Source organism: Equus przewalskii, chromosome 29, assembly GCF_037783145.1.
Source record: "Equus przewalskii isolate Varuska chromosome 29, EquPr2, whole genome shotgun sequence".
In the NCBI taxonomy this organism is placed as follows: domain Eukaryota; kingdom Metazoa; phylum Chordata; class Mammalia; order Perissodactyla; family Equidae; genus Equus; species Equus przewalskii.
In genome coordinates, this window is record NC_091859.1 from 35,127,550 (window position 1) to 35,148,795 (window position 21,246).

A 21,246-nucleotide genomic window follows, 5' to 3' on the forward strand; every position below is an offset into this window, starting at 1 on the left:
ACAGGCACCAGCCCAGCAGCCTCAGGTTCAAATCCTGCCAGCGCCACCCACTAGCCAGTGACTGGGGCCAGTTCCACACCTCTCAGACCTTAGGCGCCTGTGGAACTCCAGCCCCCTGCCCCATCCATGCCGGGTACAGGGGAAGCTCAGTAAACATTTGCTGAGTGAAGGTGTCACCTCCTCAAGGGATCAGGAAACGGTGGCAGCCAGGTTAATACCCCCACCCCAAACAGACACCAAAGTCCTCCTCCTCTGCCTGGAATTTTGCCATGATTGATCCATCCTTCTGGTCTATAGAGCCAACCCCCCCATGGAAATGACCCCCAGGAAGTTCGCAGGAGGGCAGCCTGCACGTATGCCCTGGGCCTGGGCGGGGTCCCACCTCAGCTTCCCTCTGGTTGGGCTGTGGGAGGTCTTGCCAAGGCTGCACCCTGGTTCTCTCTAGTCAGAGACCACTCCCTGTGCAAAGACCATCTCCAGTGTCCCCAGCCCTCCAGCAGCCTCTCAGCTACCTGTGTTGAGTGCTTACTGCCTGGACCAGGTTTCACCTTTGCAGGGCTTTTGGTACCCAGAGGGCATTTACATCCATTATTTCCTAGGGAGCTAGAGTCAGGGATGCTACTCGCCTGAGGTCACAGAGCTAGTGAAAAGGAACCAATGGAAGCGCTCTCCATCCCCCTGGAGTTGCCAGGAAGGCACAACTGGGCAGGGTTGTGAGCTAAGGCTGCAGTTCAGGGTCTGTTCCCTGGGAAGAGAGAGCCGGTGACATTATCACCCTCAGGAGGCGCGGGAATGCAGAGATCGCTTGAAGTCTGGGGCTTTGGGCTGTAAACCCCTGTCGGCACTCACAGCTGGGCAAAGTGTGGAGGGTGGAACAGCCCCGGGGCTGTGTCCTCGACCAGCTCTGTCTCTGGGTCTCAGTTTCCTATTCATTTTGGGGAAAGCAAACAGAAAATATCAGGCCTGGAAAGATCTTTAGAGATGATCTAATCCAATTCCTTCAGCTGTCCAGCAGGGACACTGTGACCCAAGGAGGGCAAGTCTTTGGCTCAAGGTCACACAGCCACCTGGAGTCCAAGCTGGGACCAGAGCCAGACTCTCCCAACCTCTAGCCTGGCATGCTTCCCCGTCCCGAGCCCGCAGGCAGCCCCCCAGGCCTGTTTAGGGGCCCAAGGGGTCCAAAGGAAAGCAGATGGACGACTCTGACGGCTGGGAACACTGTCAGGTCCACACCCCACGTGGCCGTGCACTCCACGTGGCCCTGCCCCAGGCAGCATTCCCAGGGCACAGGGCCAGGGCTGCAGAGGGCGGGAGCCCAGGGGAGCCACCCCCCAACACTGCTGCCACCAGGCAAAAGGGCTGAGTCAGCGGCACCGGAGCGGGAAACTGCTCCTGGCTGTGTGTGTGCTCGCTCTCTGGCTTAGAAAGCCCAGCAACTGAGGAAAGGGGGAAGGGAATGGGAGACGGGTGGGGGATGGGGAGCAGCAGGTTGGGGACAGAGGCATGGCTTTGTCCAGGGCCTATTGTGTGCCTGGCACTGGGCTCCATGCCACCCTCAACGGCCCCTCTGCAGGGAGGGCTGCTCATCCTCCTGAACAGGTGAGGGGTCGAGGCCTGAAGAGGCACACACTCGAGGCCAGGCTCCTGGGCCAGCCCCTTTGGCTCCCAGCTACGTGGACACCCCAGAAAAGGCCCCTTGTCCCCCTTGGTCCAGGATGCTGGCTGGGGACAGGGCAGACAAGAGAGCAGGACTCAGGAATAGTACACTGTAATATTTTTCCACCATGCCTCAAACCCCTCCCTTCGTTTACCATCCCTGGTCTCCCTGCCATCTCAAGGATCCCGTAGCACACCCCTCGCCCTGGGGCAGACACACCCGGTTCTGTCCAAGTGCCCCCTGCTTCTAGCCGTGTCACTGAGCCTTGGTGTCCCTGGGCTAGAGGGACATGAGGAGGCCAAGACCATCTGAGCAGCCTGTGGGACCCCCCCCCCCAGGGGGAACTGCAGACCGGCCACCCACAAGTGCCTGGCTAAACCCCGAGCACGGTGAGGGCAGGACCCGTTCTCCTCTCCTCCTGTGCAGAGATGAGGGAAATAAGGCACCGGCTCACCGCCGCTCAGGACCAAGCTCCAGCCACATCCACCGTTCAGCCCAGGGCTGGGAAAAGGTCTACAGGTGGTGACATTTAGTGCTTACAAAGCGCGGGAACCCTGCCTGTATTCAAAAAACAAAACGTGTGCCTGTCAAAAAGCGAGAGAACAGAAAACACGATGGTTCCTGGAGTCAGCTACGCAAATTGTCAACGGCAAGTCACCGATCTGACTGTTCAAGGACAGCCACCAACTAAGAAACCAAACGAAGGGGACCGTGAGCGCCACCTGCTGGGGACAGACCCGCGCGGCGGCTGCGACGCTCGCCGTCCCACCAGCATCATGCGAGCTGGCGATGCCCCCGTCCGGGGGTCTAGGCGGCGAAGCGGGAAGGAGGGGCAAGACGCAGGGCGATGCCCCCGTCCGGGGGTCTAGGCGGCGAAGCGGGAAGGAGGGGCAAGACGCAGGGCGATGCCCCCGTCCCGTCCCCGTCTAGGCGGCGAAGCGGGAGGGAGCGGGAAGATGCAGCTGCCTCCTGCGAGCCCACCCCCCCGCAACGGGCGGAGCGCCGCTCGCTGGGCTCCCCGGGTCCACGGAGCCCTCCTTTGACTAGCGGGGTGGCCCGGGTGACCTTCGCTCTCTGGACTCAGTTTCTCCGGCCTGGGCTTTCAGCAACCCATGTCTGATAGGGGCGTCAGTCCGAGTTGGGCGAGTTTAATCCCATTTTACGGAAGGGGAAACTGAGTCCCCAAGAGACCCAGAGAAGGGAAGAGCCGGCGCCGTCCCAGGCCCTCTGGACCCTGACGAGGACCCCGCTAATTGCTACAGACGGGGAAACTGAGGCTCAGGGAAACAGGGGCTGCAACCGGCGCCCTCCAGACGGCCGACCAGCCAGGACGCTGGGGTCGCCCAGGCGCGTGGGAGGGAGGCCAGCGCCAAGCCCCTGCTCTCGGCTGAATCAGAGCAGCGACGCCCCCACCCCAGGCCCGGAGCCCCTCCGTCCCCACCGGCTCCGGCCGTAGGCACTGGGAAGAGTGCGGCCACGCCGGGCACGGCCAAGAGCTCAGGCAGGCCGGACCCCGGTTAGGGAAATCCCCCCCGCGAGGCACCAGGAAACCGCGCCGCTCCGGGCCAGTCCCGACATCCCGGAAGCCGCAGGGCCGAGCCGCGGCGGCGCTGGGGAGGGGCCTTGGCGAGTGCAGCGCCCAGAGGAGCCGAGCAGACCCGAACATGGCCGAGCTTGGCCGAGCAGAGCCGAGTCCGGCCGAGTGCTGCCGACGACAGGCGAGCACAGCCGAGTCTAGCCGAACCCAGCCTGTCCCGCCGAACATAGCCGAGTCTGGCCGAGTCCGGCCGAGTGGAGCCGAGTGGGGCCGAGTCTGGCCGAGCGGAGCCGGCGGCTAGGGGGCAGTCCCGCGGGGGCCCCCTGCCGGACACAGAGCGCAGCGCTGGCTCGGCCGGAGCCAATCCGCCGCCTCCCGGTGCTGCGACAGTGCGGGCAGGGAGGCCAGTTTATGGATGGGGAAACTGAGCCTCCGAGGCTGGCCCCTGGGCAGGCAGAGCTGGGAGGTGGTGGCGCTGGGTTTGAACCGAATTGCGTGGCCGATTGCTCACCCGCCGCTGCCGCCCGTGGGCTTTGCACTCCCATAATTGAGGCCATTTACTAGGGCCAGAGAGGAGGAGGATCCCTGTCCGACGAGCGGGCATGAGGCCCGGGCCTCCTCTTTCCGACGGAGGAGCGGAGCAGGCAGGGCCAGCGGCCCCGCGTGCAGATGGTGACCCAGCGCCTGGCCACGAAGCGACAGCGGGGCCGGAGGACGGCGGCCTCCCTGGCCCCCACCCGCAACGAGACGCTGCAGAGGACGTGGCTGTGTCCCCGGGTGTCTGGGGCCCTGGAGGGTGGGACCCCAGCAGAGGGTGGCCCGGGCACCTTCTTCCAGCCCGTGAAAAAGCGAAGGCAGCCTTGCCCTGCATGCACACATGTGCGGGAGGGTGTGCCTGTCGCTCAACCCCGTGTCCACACCACCTTAGCCTGCCAGGCGGCCTGTGCGGGGCTGCAGGGGTGGCTGCAGGGTGGCTGGGCCTCTAGGAGGCTACCGAGGTCCCCATGAGGTCTGGGCTGCCCCTCATGCCTAATGTGTCTTGCCAAGGGCATCATCTGCCCCTGTCCAGTGGCCACTGGGGAGCTGGCACCAGCGGCCTCAGAGCTCTCTGCACCCCCAATGTCACTGCTGTCACCCTGGCCCTCATTCTTGTAGTTTGTAAAAACTACAGACACTGGCCTGGGGGCTGGGAAAACAGGGTTCTTGGTCCTGCCTCTCGTGCAGTGACCCTGGGCAAGTCACAGGACCATCCCCGGCCTCACTGTCTTCAGCCGTAAAATGCAGATCAAACCTGCTCTTAGTACTTGGCTGGCTCCCAGGCCTCCCTCCCGGGACACAAACCCCAGTTCCCTCCTTACACCCCGTCCTGCGGAGACTTCCACCCTGGGATGGATTCTTGCTCTCCTAAAGCCCTTCTCACATTTATTCAACACATAGACCCACAATGCACCGGGCATTCTTCCAAGCTGTTGATAAATATTCATTCATTTAAACCTCCTAACAGTACATGCATCTGCTCTCATCCTCATCTCAGAGAGCAGGAAACTGAGGCACAGAAAGGTTAATCAGCTGGCTCAAGGTCAGACAGCTGGTGGATGGATGAGCTGGAATTCAAACCCAGGCAGTTCCAGAGTCCGGGGACTTCCAAACTGCCTCTTTATCTCTTATCTTCGCTGCGACTTCCTTCACCCCTGAGAGACGGGCCTCGTCCTTCTCTGCCCTCAGCCTTTGGCAGTTGGCAGCCGCCCAGCGAACACGTTGAATGAAGGCATGAATGAGTTAGTCGCCGGGAGGCCCGGAGAGCAGGGCCCTTATCTCGGTTTTGCAGGTGGGGAACTGTACCCGTCGGCTCCGGCTGCCATGACAAAGTACCACAAGCTACGTGGCTTAGACAACAGAACGTTATTTTCTCCTGGTTCTGGAGCCGGAAGATCCGGGAGTCGGGGCTGGCTGCTTGCTCCTGAGGCTGAGAGGAAGGAGCTGCTCCGGGCCTCACTCCTGGCTTCTGCGGGCTTGCTGGCCATCCTTGCTGGTCCTTGGCTTGTAGAAGCATCTTCTTTGTGCGCGTGTCTGTGTTCAGATCTTCTCTTTTCTGAAGGACAACAGTCATACTGGGTTAGGGGCCCACTCCGCTCCAGTAGGACCAGTAGGACCTCCTCTTAACTACTTACATCTGAAAGGACCCTGTTTCCAAATCAGGTCCCATCTGGAGGTCCTGGAGGTTGGGACCTCAGCAGAGGAATTCGAGGAGGGGATGCAATTCAGCTGACAACAGGAATGAAGCCCCCAGGAGGTCCTGCCTGACACACGTCTACCCCTGACTTAGGCTCCCCTTGGCCTCTCTCCCCTTCGTCCCCTGCCCTCCTGCAGCCTCAAGGCCTCAGTGCACACAGGGCCCCCGCCTGGCACACGCACAAGCAGCCCTCTGCTCTCAATGCAGCCTCCCACTGACGCCTCCCCCCAACGGTGCCCCTAGAGCACCCTGCACTTCGCTCCCCACTGGAGAGTGACACAGTCACTCATATGGCTGCCCATGAGCCCCAACAGCACCAGTGCCGCCTCTGTTGCCCTCCACTGTACACCGCCCAGGGTCAGGGCCGTGCATACCATCGGTGCTCAGAAAATCTTTGACTTAATGAACTGTGCCCAGAGAGGTGAAGTGAATGGCCCAAGGCCACACAGTAGGTTTGTGGCAGAGTGAGCCTAAGGTCCACGCCTCCTGACTTTGGGTCCCATGGCTTTTAGGGGCTGCATTTTCCCCATAGCCTTCCAGCGGTCCCACCCAGCATCTCACCAGGGCCTGCCAGTGACAGCGGAGGACCCTGAGGGCCTTGGCAGGACGTGGCCTTGCACAACTCCACGGAGCGCCCCTCACATTACAGCCTGGGGTTCTTGCTGCTTTTAGAGCCTTTTCTTCTGTATCTGGAGTCCTGTGGAGCCCAGGCTGTCACCTTCCCATGGGACAGTGACCTGTCCCCCCCTCCCCTTGTAAGTGAGGAGCGCCTGAAGCCCTGGGGCCTCAGCTCCCCCTACCCCAGGCCCTGCGGCCTCCCAGCTCCTCACCGCTGATGCTGATGCTGATGCTGATGCATGAAGTCCTGGTCCAGAGCCTGGTGACCATGGGCTGTTGCCTGGCAACCGCCTCTGAGAGACAAGTTCAAGGTAAGGCCCTGGGTCTGAGCAACTTGGATGTCTGGAGAGGAGGAGTCAGGCAGAGAGGGTCATCACCACCCCTTCCTGCCTGCTCAAGCTCACAGCTCCAGAAGGCGCCCCCACCTTCACCCCTGCACTTCCCATAACCCACAGTTCCAGCCACCAAACCCCCGGGCAAGCTCCTCCCGTTCCCCCCTGCTCCTCCCTCTGTTCATTCAGGGGCCCCACGTTGCACAGATCCAAAGGAGGCTAGAGGGGCCGGCTCCCAACACAGCCCCACCTCTGGAGGGACAAGGCAAGCAGGACACCCACATGCCCACAAGCACATAAGCGTGCACAGGCAGTGACACACAGTGTCGGGGGGAAGGCCTGGGGGTGTGGGATCCAGAGGGGGACCGTGGCCCAGGCGCTCATCCCACACAACTCTTGGCCCCCAGAGTCCCTCTGCTCCCACCCTATGCACACCTGTCCCCCACACACAGCAGGTCCTTGGGGTTAAGTTCCCATACTCGTTCACTCATGGATATGGCTGAGATGCCCTGAGCACCTACTATGCGCCCGGCACTGGGCTCACACACACACACCTCCAGTCTGCTGTTATTGCTGCCTGGCCGGCCTCCCCTTGCCTGGTACTCTGTCCCTACCTCATTGGTCAGGCCAAACTGTCCATCACAGTATTCCCACCTTCTCTCTGGCAGGAAAAATGGGCACATGACCCATACCTGGCCAATCATGGCACTCTATCACTTTGTCTTTGGTGATTGGCCCAAGGCACCATCATGTGACCCAGTTGGAGCCAATCAGCTTTCTTCCATGAGATTTGATATTTGGATGCAGGAAGAGTCTATCTAGTGCTTTTGGATAAGATCTGTAAGGATGTAGGCTGAGGCTTGTTGGGGCATCTTCCATGTCCCCTGGAGGACTGGGACTCTGGGAGGCCACACGCCAAGAGACCTGGCCACACAGAGCTGGAAGATGGATAGAGGGAGCATCCTGATAGAGGTCGAACCCATGCACATGCCCATCCACACACACCCATCTAGACACACAGCATCTGGCAGAGGAAATGGCCCAGGCCACAGCTGTTGTCATGTGTCACCGTCTTTATTGACAAGAGCTAGGGGCAGAAGCAGCAACAGATTTCCCTGGGGGCCTCCCAGCCACCCTGCAGAACGCGGTCGCCTGCCCCAGGAATCGGGTGGGAAGGCAGGGCCAGCCAGGGATGCTGGAATGCTAGGGGGCCCTCTTCCCTCGGAGCCCCAGATCCTCCTCAGGGGAACCCCAGACTGAGAGCTGGGCCTCCAGCCTCCAACCTCCACATAAGGTCTGGTTTTGTGAACTTCCTTCCCCCTGAGGGGGCCCATCTCTCCCCCAAGCCCCGCCTCCCTGCTCCTTGGCCCCAACTCCCCTTTGGTCGTGTCCTGCAGTGTTTTCAGTCCCAAAGGCTGGAGACATGGAGGCCGCTTGGTGGAGGAGAAGGGGGTGTAGGCCGAGCCTGGCAGGGGGCCGCCTCCGTTTTATAATCTGATGCGCCCCACCCCCACCCATTGCAGTGCACCAGTCAGTTCACCCAGCAGGACTCATTTTCCTCCCACACCCCAGGAGGCAGGCAAGCTGGGACAACCACCTCCATTTTATGATGGGGAAACTGAGGCCCAGAGAAGTCAAGGCTAACCAGGATCCTGAGGTGCACTGAAGATCTAGGGCTCCCAATTTGTGGTTCTCGTGCTGTCCCTGAGGATGCCCCACCCTCTGCAGGGTGGTGGGCTGGCAGATTTAGCCCGAGGTCCCTCCCTCCCCGGGGCCAGTCTCACTGTGGCTCTAAGGGGTCGTCTCTGGGAGCGAGTGCAGGCTGGTCCATGGCCAGTCTTGGACAGTGGCCTCTTCTGTGGTCCCGCTCCATCCTCCTCTTGTTTCCCCTGGGCTTCCCGGAACTGTAGCCCCAGGGAATATAGAGGATGGGGAGTTCTGCTCCCTGACCTGCGGGGGGCGCACCATTCCTCCCACCCTCCCTGGGAGCCAGGCCCCGCTTCTGGGCTCCACCCCCAGGCTTCCCTCAAGGCCCTGCCTTCTTCCCAGCACCAACCAGGTCCCAGCCCTGGGGCTTTCAGAGCATTTGCTGTTCCACCCTGATGACATCCTCCCTTGAGATTGATCAGGCCAGGGGTCAGCAACCCAGTGTCATCGATGCTGCAACAGGGCTCAGCCCAGAGGGGCCAAGGACAGCTCCAAGGTCATGGAGCAGATGTGTCCTCCACCCTCCTCCTACTCCTCCCTCCTGTTCCTCTTTCCTCCTGCCCTCTACCCACCCCCATCCTTTTGCTCTCAGCACCGTTCAGACACTCTTTCTTTCCAGGCCCGTCTGCCTGGGCTGGGTCCCTGCCTTGGGCACTGGGAGGGGAGGAACAAGGATGCTTCCTCCTATGAGGGGGCTCCTGGAGGTCTCAGAGATCCTGAGATGCCCTCCTACAGCCACAGGACACAAAGTGAGCTGGTCTGGGGATTGGTCAGCTGCCCTCAACAGAGGCTAAGCTAGGTTTTGGGGGGCCTAAGCTTATGCAATTTGGGGTCCCTCTTAAAATTACAAGTACAAGATTAGATGCAGGACCTCAGAAGGGCCCGAGCAGTAGGGGACCCTGAAGCTGGACTTAATTAGCTTCCCGGATAATCTGCCTGTCTCCTCGTGTCCAGACGCACAGGAGCCCTGGCACCAACTGTCTGGGCCAGAGGGCCTGGAGGTCATTGGGTTGTTCAGCTGGTGAGGCCTGAGGTCCCGAGGGGAGAGCCCTTGCAGCACGTAGGGAGAGCTGACACAGGCCCTGGGCAGTCTCAAACCCTCCTCCTACTAGGTAGGACTTCTCTTTGGGGCCCCAGTCCAGCTGCCTGTGAACCTGGGGCCCCCGTCCCTCTCCCGGGAACCTGACTCAGCCCAGGAAATCCAGGCCTTGGCTTATCCCTCTGGGCCAAGACCCAGGCTGCTGCCCCAGGATGCTCTGTCTCTGAGCGAAAGGCCAGTCTGCACCTGTCCCCTCCACCTGGGCCTGACTCAGGAGGATCAGCCCCACACTGACGCCCCTCCAGACTTCCCATCTGACAGAGCTCATCCAGGCTGAATACTCCCATCCCTGAGTCACAGAGGACAACACGAGGCCCAGAGAGGGGACGCTGACCCATCCAAGGTCACACAGCGAGTCCCAGCAGCACTGGGATCAGAGCCCAGGCGTCCAGACATCCCATCACGGGCCCCTGGCACCTCAGGCGGCAGGCCCTAGGCGCACCCACAGCCTCCACCCGGTGCTCAGGCCGCCCTGGTGCTTGCAGGCCCCTACAGATAGCTGATGTGCAGTGTGCCTGACTTCTCTCCAGCTGAGGGCTCTTGGGGTAGGAACAGCTGCTCCTTGCCGGCCGTGCTGCTGGCCGGCCGCTCCTGCCCGCTGGTGCCCGGCTGTGTGATCCGGCTGACCCGGTCCTTCTTCCCTTTCCTCTGCCCTTGCTTCCCTGCCCCCTCCTCCCCGTCCTTCTGCCCATCCTCTTCCTCCTCCTCCGTCTTCTCCGGAGGCCCCTCCGGGGGCTCCTGGCTGCGCACACGGCGGGAGGGCCGCAGCAGGACCCTGCGGAAGCCCTGCTTGAAGCGGTAGGAGAGGAAGCCGTAGAGGATGGGGTTGGCGCAGCTGTTGGCATAGGGCAGCGCCACCACCAGGAAGTAGAGGCCGAAGAAGGCGGGCTCCTCGGGCAGCGGGCACACCACGTTGATGATGTTGAGCACGTAGAAGGGCATCCAGCAGAGGACGAAGAGCGCCACCACGGCCACCACCATGCGTGTGACCCTGCGCTCGGAGCACCGCCGCTGGCACGAGGGCGCCCGCACCCGCCGCCCCGCCGAGCGCACTTTGACCACGATGAGCAGGTAGCAGAGGCAGATGACCAGCAGCGGCCCGAAGAAGCCCAGCGCAGCCGTGTAGATGATGAAGCCAGCTCGCCAGGCCGCCGCCGGCTCCGGCCATTGCATGTGGCAGGTGCTCATGCCACGGGGCACACCCGAGAAGACCACCACGGGCAGCACCACCACGGCTGAGGCCACCCAGACGGCCACACTGACCGTGCGGGCCACGGGCGCCGTGCGCCAGCGGGCCGAGCGAGTGGGATGCACCACCGCCAGGTAGCGGTCCACGCTCATGACGGTGAGGCAGAAGATGCTGGTGAACTGGTTGATGCCGTCCACGGCCATGACCAGGCGGCACATGAGGGAGCCGAAGGGCCAGTAGGACAGGGCATTCTGGGCAGCCAGGAAAGGCAGCCCCAGCATGAAGAGCTCGTCAGCCAGCGCCAGGTTGAGGATATAGACGTTAGTGACCGACGGGCTGGCCGTATGCCGCAGGACCACGTAGATGACCAGTGAGTTGCCCAGCAGGCCCACCACACACACCACCAGGTAGACCAGTGGGATCAGAACACCGCTGATGGCGAGCCCTGTCGTGCTCGGGTCCGAGGACACATTTCCCAGGGTGACATCCAGGGGCCAGGCTGAGGAGGTGTTCCCAGGTTCCGAGGTCATGGGCACCGATGAAGCATAACTGGGGGTGTCCATGGCTGAGAGGAGGGCAGTCAGCAGTCAGCTACTGGCCTGGAGGATGGAGGACACAGCCCGGTCATGGCAGAGGATGGCTTTCTCTCCACTGCCCCTCCCCCATCACACTGAACTTGAAGACTGACTGTGTGCCCGGCCAGAGTTTGGCATGTACCAGCCCATTCACTCTGCACAGCAGGGCAAGGTAGGCTGGCAGGGTATTCCCACTTCTCAGATGAGCAAACTGAGTCTCAGAGAGGGGAAGTGACCACCGTGTATCACACAGCTAGGGTGTGGTGTGGGACACGGGCTTGCCTCCCTCCAAAGGGCAGGGACCAGCGCTGGCCTGTGCGCCACTGTGTCCCTTTGCCTGTGCACACGGGTGCTCCACAAATGTCCAATAAAGGAATGAGTGGATCATTCAATTGGCTGATGACAACATAAGTCTTTTCCTCTGAATGAGCGCTTTCAAACATTTTTGACACCAACGCCTTTTACGTTGCAACCCATTGAATGGTTTCATAACACAATAGTTGCCCCTTCTCCACATGACGGCCTCAGCTGTCAGAGCCCGGAGTGCCTGGCCCGCTGCTGCAGACTGAATGTGCCCCCCTTAATTCATGTGCTGAAACCCTACCTCCCAGTGTGATGGTATTGGGGGGGCCTTTGGGAGGTGATTAGGTCGTATGTGTGGAGCCCTCATGAATGGGAAGAGTGCCCGTAGGAGGGAGACCCCAGGGAGCTCCCTTGGCCCTTCTGCCATGTGGGGACACAGCAAGGAGATGGCTGTCTGTGAACCAGGAAGTGGACCCTCACCAGACACCCAATCTGCCAGCGCCTTGATGTTGGGCTTCCAGCCCCCAGAACCGTGAGCGATACATCGCCGTGGTTTATACGCCACCCAGAATGGTATCCTGTTACAGCGGCCGGAACGGACTAAGGCAGCCGCCAACGGGTCTCACTCTCACATTTGACAGACACTACTGCAAATCACAGGTCCTTGACCTTGAACCTGAGTCTCTAGATGAACCTCAGAGGATCTGTGAGCCTGTAACATTCCGGTGAAAAGTAATGCATCCACGTCTTTTCTGGGCAGGCCCAGAGCTTTCATCAGATTCCGAATGGAGTTAAGAACCCCAGGCTCAGGAATGTCCCTTCCCCTGAGAGTCGCTGTTGGGGACCCCTGCAGCCCAGCCCAGCCCACTGTGCCTCCAAAAAGGCCTTGCCCGGGCCGGTTGGCTGTGAACCTGGGTGCTGGTGGCCGGGCCCCCTTCTCCCCCAGGGCCGACTTGTGCTGGAGAAATTCACAACGTGCTGGCGGTACGTACACGGACAGCTGCCTCCTCCCGCATCAGTGCCGCAGGCTTCCCTGAGAAGAGGGCGTTCCGCATGGGTCTTGAAGCACGAGTAAGAGCTTGCCCACGGGCACAGTGGGACCCAGCCTCCCCACTTACTTCATTAGTACCTTTCTCATCATACCTCTGGCGTATCCTAAGGAGCTGGGACTCTGCCAGGCTCCCCTGCCAGACTTGATGCTCCCTAGGTTGGAGATGCTCCCACTCAGCTTTGACTCTTTCCCTCAACCCCAGCTCCGCGTCAGTGTGTGAGGCATCGAATGAATCAGAGGAACCCAGAGTGGACGATTCTTAGTGCAGAGCAGGGGTGCACTGCTGCTGGTAGAGACTGAGGCCCCGGGAGAGGCGCTGCCCCGGGATTTGGCAGCCGCCCTCGGCAGAGCTTCCCGGCTCACAGGAGGCCCAGTTAGGGGCCAAGGCTGAAAGCAGGGCCTCCTCTGAGACCCAGACCTTCCCCTGCTCTTTTGTCTTAGTGACACCCTCACCCCGTCCCTTGGCTCTGGGCTGTCCCCTGACTCTCCTCCAGAAACCCCGAGGGAGAAAGAAGTCCCTCAGAGGACAAGCCTTTCCTCCAACACCCGCGGCCCACTCACCCTGGGCCTGAACCGCCTCCAGCGAGACCCTATCCGGACACTGCTTTTAAGGTGCAAAGCTTCTGGAAGGGGAGGCACCCCCAACTCGAGCAAACGCCTCTGGGTGGGTGAGTCCATCTGGGTGCCCCTGCCCAATGACCCCTGCCTGGTGACCTGGGCCGTCAAGGGCTCTGAGCACCAGGCAGGACAAGGCTGAGAACCATACCCCAGCCTGGGGCTCAGAGCACCCCTCGCTGCTGCTCCAAGCGGGGGGGAGACCCCCAATCTGACCTCCAACTTCCCCTCCCCCTCGGCCCTCAGCAGCTCTCCAAGCCCGGGACAGCGGCACGAAGGGAGGGGCTCCTGGGGCAGTGGGCTTTAGAATCCTAACGGTGCTGCCAGCTTCTTGTCACTCAGGTTCCAGGCTAAGCCAGTGACGTACTGCACCCTGTGGGGTATTACAAGGGAGACACTAGTGTCATTGCCACTGAACAGGCAGGGAGCAAGGGGGAGGCCACATGCTCTGGTCACACAGCCAGGAAAGGGCAGAGCTGGAGGACCGTGAGACCATCGTCCTCCCACCTCCATTCCACAGGCCGGCAGACCGAGGCCGGGCCTGGAGAAGGCACTGGCCGAAGGGTCCCTGCTGGTCAGGGTGCCCAGCTGGCACCCACCTCTCCTCACTGCTCCTCGGGCTCCTGAACTATTAGGATCATGGACCCAAATCCTTAGACTCTTTGAAGCTTAAAAATAGAATTTTAGATTCTTAGAACTGAGTTGTAGTCATAGATCTTTAGACTCCGTGTCCTTGAATCCGAGAATGTCAGCACTCCGGAGTGCCGGAATCAGCCCTTCTTAGACCTGGAATTGTGGAATCTGGGACCTGCCTCGGCCTGGGGACCCTGCGTCACCCATCGGTCCACCTTGCCTCTCTGTGCGCAAATCCTCTTTATAGCATCCCCGCTGGGCGGCCAATTGCAGCCAGAGCTGGAGGAGGGAGGCGAGCGCCAGGCTCCTGAGAGACACCGAGAGCCCAGAAAACCTAATTTCCAGGCTGCAAGGACGAATGCCCGAGGGGAGCCTGGGGGCGAGCTCTCAGCACAGCCGCCTCCCGCCCAGGCACGCACATGTGCGCCCACACGCGCGAGCACACGGGCTAACACACGGCGTGGCGGGAACCCAGCCAGGCCCTCCCTTTGTATGGGGGGTTGGGGCGGATGGGGATGAATTAGCCCCTCCCGGTGCCCCTGGCCCCCTGGAAGACTCCCTGCCTCCACCCTCATCCGGGCCCAGGGGTGTCAGAGGCAGGGAAATTACAGCCTTCCGCGGGCGTAAGCCAGACCTGCAATTTAGGTACTGCCTTCTCTTTAAGGAGCTGGAATCCTGTGTGTGATCTGGTCCATCCTTGGGGAGGAGGGACTTTTCTTCCCTGTCTGGTTTATCTTTGGCACGAGCTTGCCTGAAAGCTGGGGGCGGACTCCTCAGAGGACTGCTCGGGAGGGGACAGAGGCCCAGAGAGGGTGAGTGGCTATCCTGAGCCCCACAGCAATTCAGGATGGCCTCTCAGAGAGGTCAGACACCCCAGTGACTCTCCATCTGTATGTCCCCCACTCCCTTCCCCTGTAGAGTGCCAGCTCTTGGGTGCAGGAGCTATTTATTTCTTTAACCCCAGCATCTAGCACAGTACCCAGAACATCCGGGAAATGTGAGCCGACCAAGCAGTTCAGTGATTAGAGCTCCAAGGTGGGACACGGCTCCTGGGCAGAGGCCTCAAACTCACATTAGGAAATCTTCACAAAGCCCACGAGGGATGGTTTTTAGAGAGGAGGAAGCTGAGGCCCAGAGAGGTTCGGTAAGTTGCACAAGGTCACCCAGCTGTGAGTGCGAGTCAGGATTCCAACCCGGTACTGTCCACTCCTAAACCATCAGTACCTCCTGGTCCTGCTGGCTTCCCTGAAGGCCTCAGGCTGAGAGGACACAAGGACTGGCCAAGCCCCCGACGAGGCAGGCTGATGGCCCCTGGCCAGCTCTGCATTCTGCTTGCCCTCTGCTCCCCTAGGCCTTCCCCTAAGAGGGCTAGACTGTGCTAGTCAGGGCCACTGACCCACAGGCCTGGAGTCTGACCCCCGGGAACATGCTCCACAGCCCTGAGCTGGGGGCTTAGGCTCTGCCACAGATTGATGATGCCAAATTGCTGTGTGACCTTTGGCAAGTCACTTCCCACCTCTGAACCTCAGTTTCCTCCTATTAAAATGAAGACAAGCGTACCCACCTCCCAGGGCTGTTCAAAGGATTAATGGGAGTGTGCCGAGCAGAGTGCCCAGCACAGAGGGAGCTCAGGCAAGCTGGCACGTGAGCCGAGGAGGCCAACGCCGTGATGCATCTGGTTTCTTCCAGCTCCGATATTCTGCTGTTCTGTGATTCCAAGATTCTAGAATCATGGCATGAAGTACTGTGATTAATGTCCCCCACCCCACGCAGCCCACCAAGAGGCCACAGGAAGGCCTCCTTCCTCCCTGGGGCTTCCCACCCTCTCCCAGCCCCCAGCCCCAGCCTCCCAAGTTCATCCTGGGCAGAGGGTGGGCTCAGCACCCGCCCCCGGAACCCCACCCTGGCCCCAGCCTCCTTACCTGCCCATGGGGTGAGGGCTCCCCTCCTTGCTGCCAGGCCGGTTATCATCCTGCTGGCCCCTCTCCCTGCCTGGTCCCCAGGGACTCCAGAGCACCCCTTCGCCAGGGTCCCCACACAGTGCCCACTTCTAGACCGCTCGCAGGCCGGCGGCCCCTCTCAGGCCCGCGGCGGCCACGTCTGCCCACGGGGCCGCTCCCATCTGGTCTCCGGCCCCGACTTCCCACCGGCACCGGGTGCGTCACCCCCCATCTCCAGGACACGTCCTGGGGGGGCAGGGTAGGGGCACAGATGGGGGGTCTGCAGCAGAAGCCTCCCCACAAAGAGAAGGAAAAGGGGAAGAGTGGACTGTGAGGAGCCAATAGGAACAGAGGGAAGGGGGGTCGGTCGGAGGTGGAGAGAGAGAGAGAGAGAGAGAAGCCAGCGAGTGGGTGGAAAGCCAGAATGAGGGGGGTGATGAGAAATGCGTGACAGGGAGACGGGAAGGAGGAGGAGAGGGAGCAGGAGAAGGGGCAGAGGGAGAGATGCAGAGAGAGGAGAGAGGCAGAGAGAGAGCAGAGCGAGGAAGGAGGAAGGAGAAGGAGGGGTGGCAGGGAGAGTGACAGAGAGGGATTGTCCACAGATGGTGACATGGAGAGCCAGAGAAGGAGGCGGCAGGGGTGGGGGCGTAGGATGGGCCAGGAGGAGGGGCCGAGGGGCCGGAGCAGGTGCCGGGGTGAGGGAGGAGGGGCGGCAGGTTGGGGAGGAGGCTGGGGGGGCAGACCCTGTTACCGGGGAGATTCCAGCCGCCCACGCTGGCCTTGGCTCCTGCAGGGGGTGGAAGGGGAGAGTGTGGTGCTCAGGGGAGCTGGGGGCCGAGAGCCAGCAGCCAGACGCCCCCCACGGCACCACGGCACACGTCCTCCAGGGAGACAACTGGGGCCCCCCGAGGCTGGGCGGGTGTGGGGTTGGGCAGTGCCACGAGGAGGGCTGGGAGCACGGGGCGAGCACTGGGCTAGGAGTCCACAGTCCTGCAGTCTGGGCTCACTGGCCACAGCTGGACACCAGGCGCAGAGGAAGGGCAGGTGGGGGTCATGAGTCGTGAGCCTGGCAGAGTCCCGGGAACCCCGGGCAGGGAGAGGGAGGAAGGCCAGGGGAAAGAATAAATATTTCAGGCTTTGGGGGCCAAGAGGCAAAATCAAAGATATTATACAAGAGAAAACCAATGTCCGCGATTTGTAAACTGACAAAATTCAGAATACAATAACAATTGAGGACCAGTTTTTATAATCCAGGTCTACTACAGAGAAGAATGGAATTCTTTTGGGGGGAATCACATTTTGCTTAATTGGAGTTCAAAGTTAGTATTTCCTGTCATCAAATCAGTTGCAAATGGTCGTCTGTAAAATCCGGTCTTTGCTGGAAGGCTGTACGAAAACAGGCAGCGTGCGGGACTTGGCCCCGGGCCACATTCACCGACCCTTGGTCTGAGACGCTCTGCCCTGGGGCCAGGCCTGGCTGCCCCTGGAGGCTGTGTCCCAGCTTGTGCTGGCCGGCTGTGTGACCCTGGGTGAGTTGTCCCCTCTCTGGGCCTCAGTTTCCTCATCTGGATCATGAGGGGGTTGGCCTAGATCCTTCCTCAGCTCCTCTTTCAGTATGAGCATCATAAAGGCCTATGGGCAGCTGTTCTTTATTAAGGGCAACACGGGTGACAGTCAGGGAGGGGCGGGAAGAAGGAAATGAGTCTTTGTTGAGCACCTACTATGTGCCAGGCACCATCCAGGCCCCTTTCCGTAGCGGGCTGTTCCTCAGGCCTGGGGCTGGACCTGCTTCGTCACTGGGTCCCCAAGGCTATGTGTAGTGGGCCCTCAGAGAGCCGGAATCCAGTGCTTCCAGAGGCGCGGCTCTGGCCGCTGCGGCACACAGTAGAACTAAGGACACACCACTTCCGCCTGGACCCCCTGCCTCTTGACTGTCCCTCCACTCGCTGTGGGCCCGGGGCCCTGCTCCAGGCCTCAGTCCTCTGTCTGGACAAGTTCATGAGGGGGAGGTGGGCTCAGAGGCATCTCCTGGGAGTGAGGGACTGTCCCTCCCCTGCCCAAGGCTGTCCCGTGGCTTCTTGTGGCCCTCAGAATAAAGCCCACCATCCCAGCCTCGGTCCCCACCCCGCTCTGCCTCCTTGTCTGCTGACTTCTTTCACCCACCTGTGCTCCAGGTACCCTGCCTCATTCATTCATTCATTCATTCATTCATTGCATCATTCATTTGTTCATTCCACAGGCAAGCTGGGAAGGCCTCTCTGAGGAGGTGAGAGAGACAGAGCAGATATCTGGGGAACAGCACCCAGGCAGAGGCAGAGGTGAGGTGGCCACGAGCTTGTGTTTGAGGACCAGGAAGGGACCAGCATGGATGGAGAGGAGGCAGGCCAGGGGGAGCCGCTCAGGCTGGAACCCGTGGGGCCTTGCTGTCTCAGTCGGGAGGGCTGGGAGCTTTGCAGGGTGCAAGCAGAGGAGCTGTGGGACCTGACCTGTGTTTTGCAAAGGCTCAGCAATTAGGAACCAGCGAGAGTGTTGGTTCTCCTCAGGGCCTTTGCACAGGCTGTGCCGCCAGCCCCGGACGCTGTCTCATACCCCTGTGTATGAGACGAAGTCTTCCTTCAGGTGGCCCCTCCTGGAGCCCTCCCTGCTCTGGATGCAGACCCCGCCCTAGACATCCCAAAGCCCCCAGCCCCACACGGCCTCTCGTCAGAGCTCATCGAGACTGCGCTGAGCTGGGCTGGGAGCGTCAGAAAGACAGACTCTGTGGGGGTCTGCACCTTGTCCCCAGGCCCGGCCCCAGCCTCGCCCGCAGGAGGCATTTGCTGCGGGTTTAATGAGAAGAGGATGGATGGACAGTCAGCAGCAGGGCGGGGAGAAGGGGAGACTGTGCTGGGCTGAGCGTCTGCCCAAGCCTGGGGAGGCTGCGACCCTGGGCACCAGGCTGCGGGCAGCTGTGTCCTGAGTCAGACACCATCCCACTCAGGGGCCTTCCCCAGCGGAGGCGGCCCTGGGGCCCCTGACCGGCCCCGCCTCCTGGGGGCGGCGGGGCAGAAAGAGGAAGTGCCCTCCACACCTGTGAGCTCTGAAGAGCGGGGTGCTGGGCGTCTGGGACCAAGGGGTGGCCCCGCCCTGCCTGGCCCTGAGGTCCTCTAAGCTCAGGCCTGGACCTGGCACCTCAGTGCTGTCCTGCCCGCCGGCATCCTGTGTGGGCTGCTCGGCCTGCCTCCCTGAGACAGGACGACGCTGCATCCCCCCACCAGACCCTGGCCTCCTCAAACTGGGGCCACGTCTCCACCCTCAGACTGGAGGGCTCCCCTAGACGACGACTGTGCCTCCACCATCAGACAGGTGGTTTTCCAGGAGCCCAGCCGAGGCTCCTCTCGTCCCTGAGAGCCAGGACAGAGCCGACCACAGTGCAGGCTGGGATCCTCAGCTACTGATGCTGAGGTCTGTCTTCTCAAATAAGATGAGATGAGCCAAAATGCCTTCCCAGCCCAGACCCCCGGGGCTTTGTCACTGGAGTCCCCATCAAGGGTGTCCTCCAGTTCATCTGGCTCCTGCTGCGGTTGAATCTCAGCTTTGCCACTTACTGGCTGTGTGACTTCAGATGTGTGACTTAACCTCTCTGAGCCTCAGTCCTCATCTTCAACACCTGCTGCCTAGGTTGCTGTGAGGTAGAGTAAGTTAAGCCCTTTTCACAGCAGCAGTTCCCAGGGACACCAAGGAGCTGCATATTAGCATGGTCCTCTCACCTCGCCGTCTCCTGCAGTTGGTGAGAGGGGCTGGGAGCCTGGGCAGGCGAGGCTGAGCCCCAGTCAAGCTGCGTGACTTGGTGAAACCCCGCCGCACTTTCTGCTTCAGTAGAACGGGCCGCCTTCCTGTGCAGGTCAGATGAAGCAAATGCTTGTCAGCTGGTCACCCCCAGAATCAAGCCTTATTGCTTCTGCCTCGAGCTCTCATCTTTCTAACCGGTCCGCAGTTCTCCAACCCTGAACTTCCTTCCGGTCCAAGCCACCGTCACCTCTTGTTGGTCTCCCTGCTTCTGCCCTCGCTCTCAACTCAGCAGGGAGAGTGAGTCTGTTAAAAATACAAGTCACCCCAGTTGCTTCCTCCTTGAGCCTGTCCTGCGGCCACCTGCTGCTGGAGAATGAAATCTACAATTCCTGCTGTGGCCTGAGTGCCCCATGGAGCCGCCTCTGACACCCCTCTTCCCACTGGCCCCTTCCTCTCTCTCTGACGCACCGTGGGCTTCAGGCTGAGCCTCACACGTGCCCCAAGCCCTTTGCACAGGCTGTTCCCCCATCCCTCTCCTCATCCTTCAACAGCTTTAGGCGTCACCTGCCGTGAAGCCTTCCCATTCTCTGACGGTCCTTCCGTCCTTCCTCGGGGGAGGCAATTCCACCCTCTTAGCTATTTCTCCTTGTACTTGTCTCCATCTTGCTAAATATCCGGTTGACTTTTCTCTCTCGATTCCCAGTTGCACGCCATCTACTGACTCCCTGTGATGTGGATGAGGATTTTAGATTTCTCACACACTCTCTTCCCTTCCCCTCCTCCTCTCAGCATAACGTAATTTTCTGGTAAATGCGCAGTGTTTCCACTATTAATGTAATGTAAATATTATTTCTTGCTCTGCCAGGAGCTAATAATTGCCTCATTTCTTTCATTTGCTTCGTTTTTTACGACATCTTCGTTTTCTTGCACTGAGTATTTCCACACGCTCCTACAGCTTCATAAAAACCGCACGGTGGACTCCCCAGGTCTAAGCTCGGTGGCGATTTTCTCTTGGAGACGCCTGACCTGCCATCTGTCCACGCGTCCTCCTGCCTGTGTGCAGCTGGGTTCTCTCTCCGCCGCCACATAAGGACCCCCTTCAGCTTCTCCCCACAGTGGGTCCTGTTTCTTCATCCCGTGTCTTCCTCTTTAACGGTTCACTCCCTTATTTTGTTGGTAACTTCCTGAGAAAGTACACCTGCTTGAAAATAGTTAAGTCTCGCCTCATACTTGTGACAGCCTGGGCGGGTAGAGGATCCTAGGTTGAGGACCGCTTTGACTCAGTGGGAGGCATCTTTCCATATTTGGCACTATTCTTATTCTCAATCCACTGTGTGTAACACTGGGTGGCTTTTTTCTTCATTCTGGAAGCTTCTAGGATCTTTGCTTTATCCCTAAATTTCTGTAATTTCATGACACATGGCTCATGTCGCCTGCAGCACCGAGTGTCCGGGGCATTCAGTGAACTGTTTTAATCTGAAGATTTGTGTACTTAAGTTGTAGGAAAGATTTTTCTATTATTTTTTTTCTGAAATTCCTATTATTTGACTATTGGCCTCCTGGATTAATCCTTTAATTTCTTGTTTCTTGTGTGCGTGTGTGTGTGTGTGTGTTCTGGGTTTTGTGGGGTTTTTTACTGTATTTTATCTTCCATTGCTTCTATTTTTTTAAGTTTTTAATCAACGTATTTTTAATTTCCAAGCGGTCTCCTGTTCTCTGCATTCATTTGTGGTGTATTTTCCCTCCCTCTCCAAGGATAACAATGATTCTTTCTTTACAGTTTTCTTCTGGTCGCTGCCGTGTCTCTATTTCTTGCTAGTTCCTTTTTTCTGTCTGTCTGATGGGTCTCGTTCACGTTAGAGCTTTCCCAGATTGTCTAGTCATCTTTAATGATCTATTCATTTTTCAGAATGAAGCATTAAAAATCAGACTAGAAGCTCCAGGTAGAAAGGTAGAGTTTGTAAAATAGTGAACATCTCTGCAGGC

The 21,246-nt window shown here is 59.9% G+C and overlaps 1 protein-coding gene across 3 annotated transcripts; it reads right to left on the reverse strand.

Annotated features, from left to right (window-relative positions):
• Positions 1 to 7,430: 7,430 nt before the first annotated feature.
• Positions 7,431 to 16,276, reverse strand: SSTR3 (somatostatin receptor 3). 3 transcript variants are annotated; one of them, XM_008540230.2, is made up of 3 exons: positions 15,472 to 16,276; positions 15,114 to 15,272; positions 7,431 to 10,971 (listed from the first exon to the last, which is right to left on the reverse strand). In XM_008540230.2, the coding sequence occupies exon 3, from the start codon at positions 10,933 to 10,935 to the stop codon at positions 9,673 to 9,675; it is 1,263 nt and encodes a 420-aa protein (XP_008538452.1). In that variant the 5' UTR covers positions 10,936 to 10,971; positions 15,114 to 15,272; positions 15,472 to 16,276; the 3' UTR covers positions 7,431 to 9,672. The 3 variants fall into 3 exon arrangements, with proteins under 3 accessions (XP_008538452.1, XP_070456705.1, XP_070456706.1); XM_070600604.1 differs by having other exon boundaries at positions 7,431 to 12,283; positions 15,472 to 15,915; XM_070600605.1 differs by lacking the exon at positions 15,114 to 15,272 and having other exon boundaries at positions 15,472 to 16,121.
• Between the last annotated feature and the right edge of the window lie 4,970 nt (positions 16,277 to 21,246).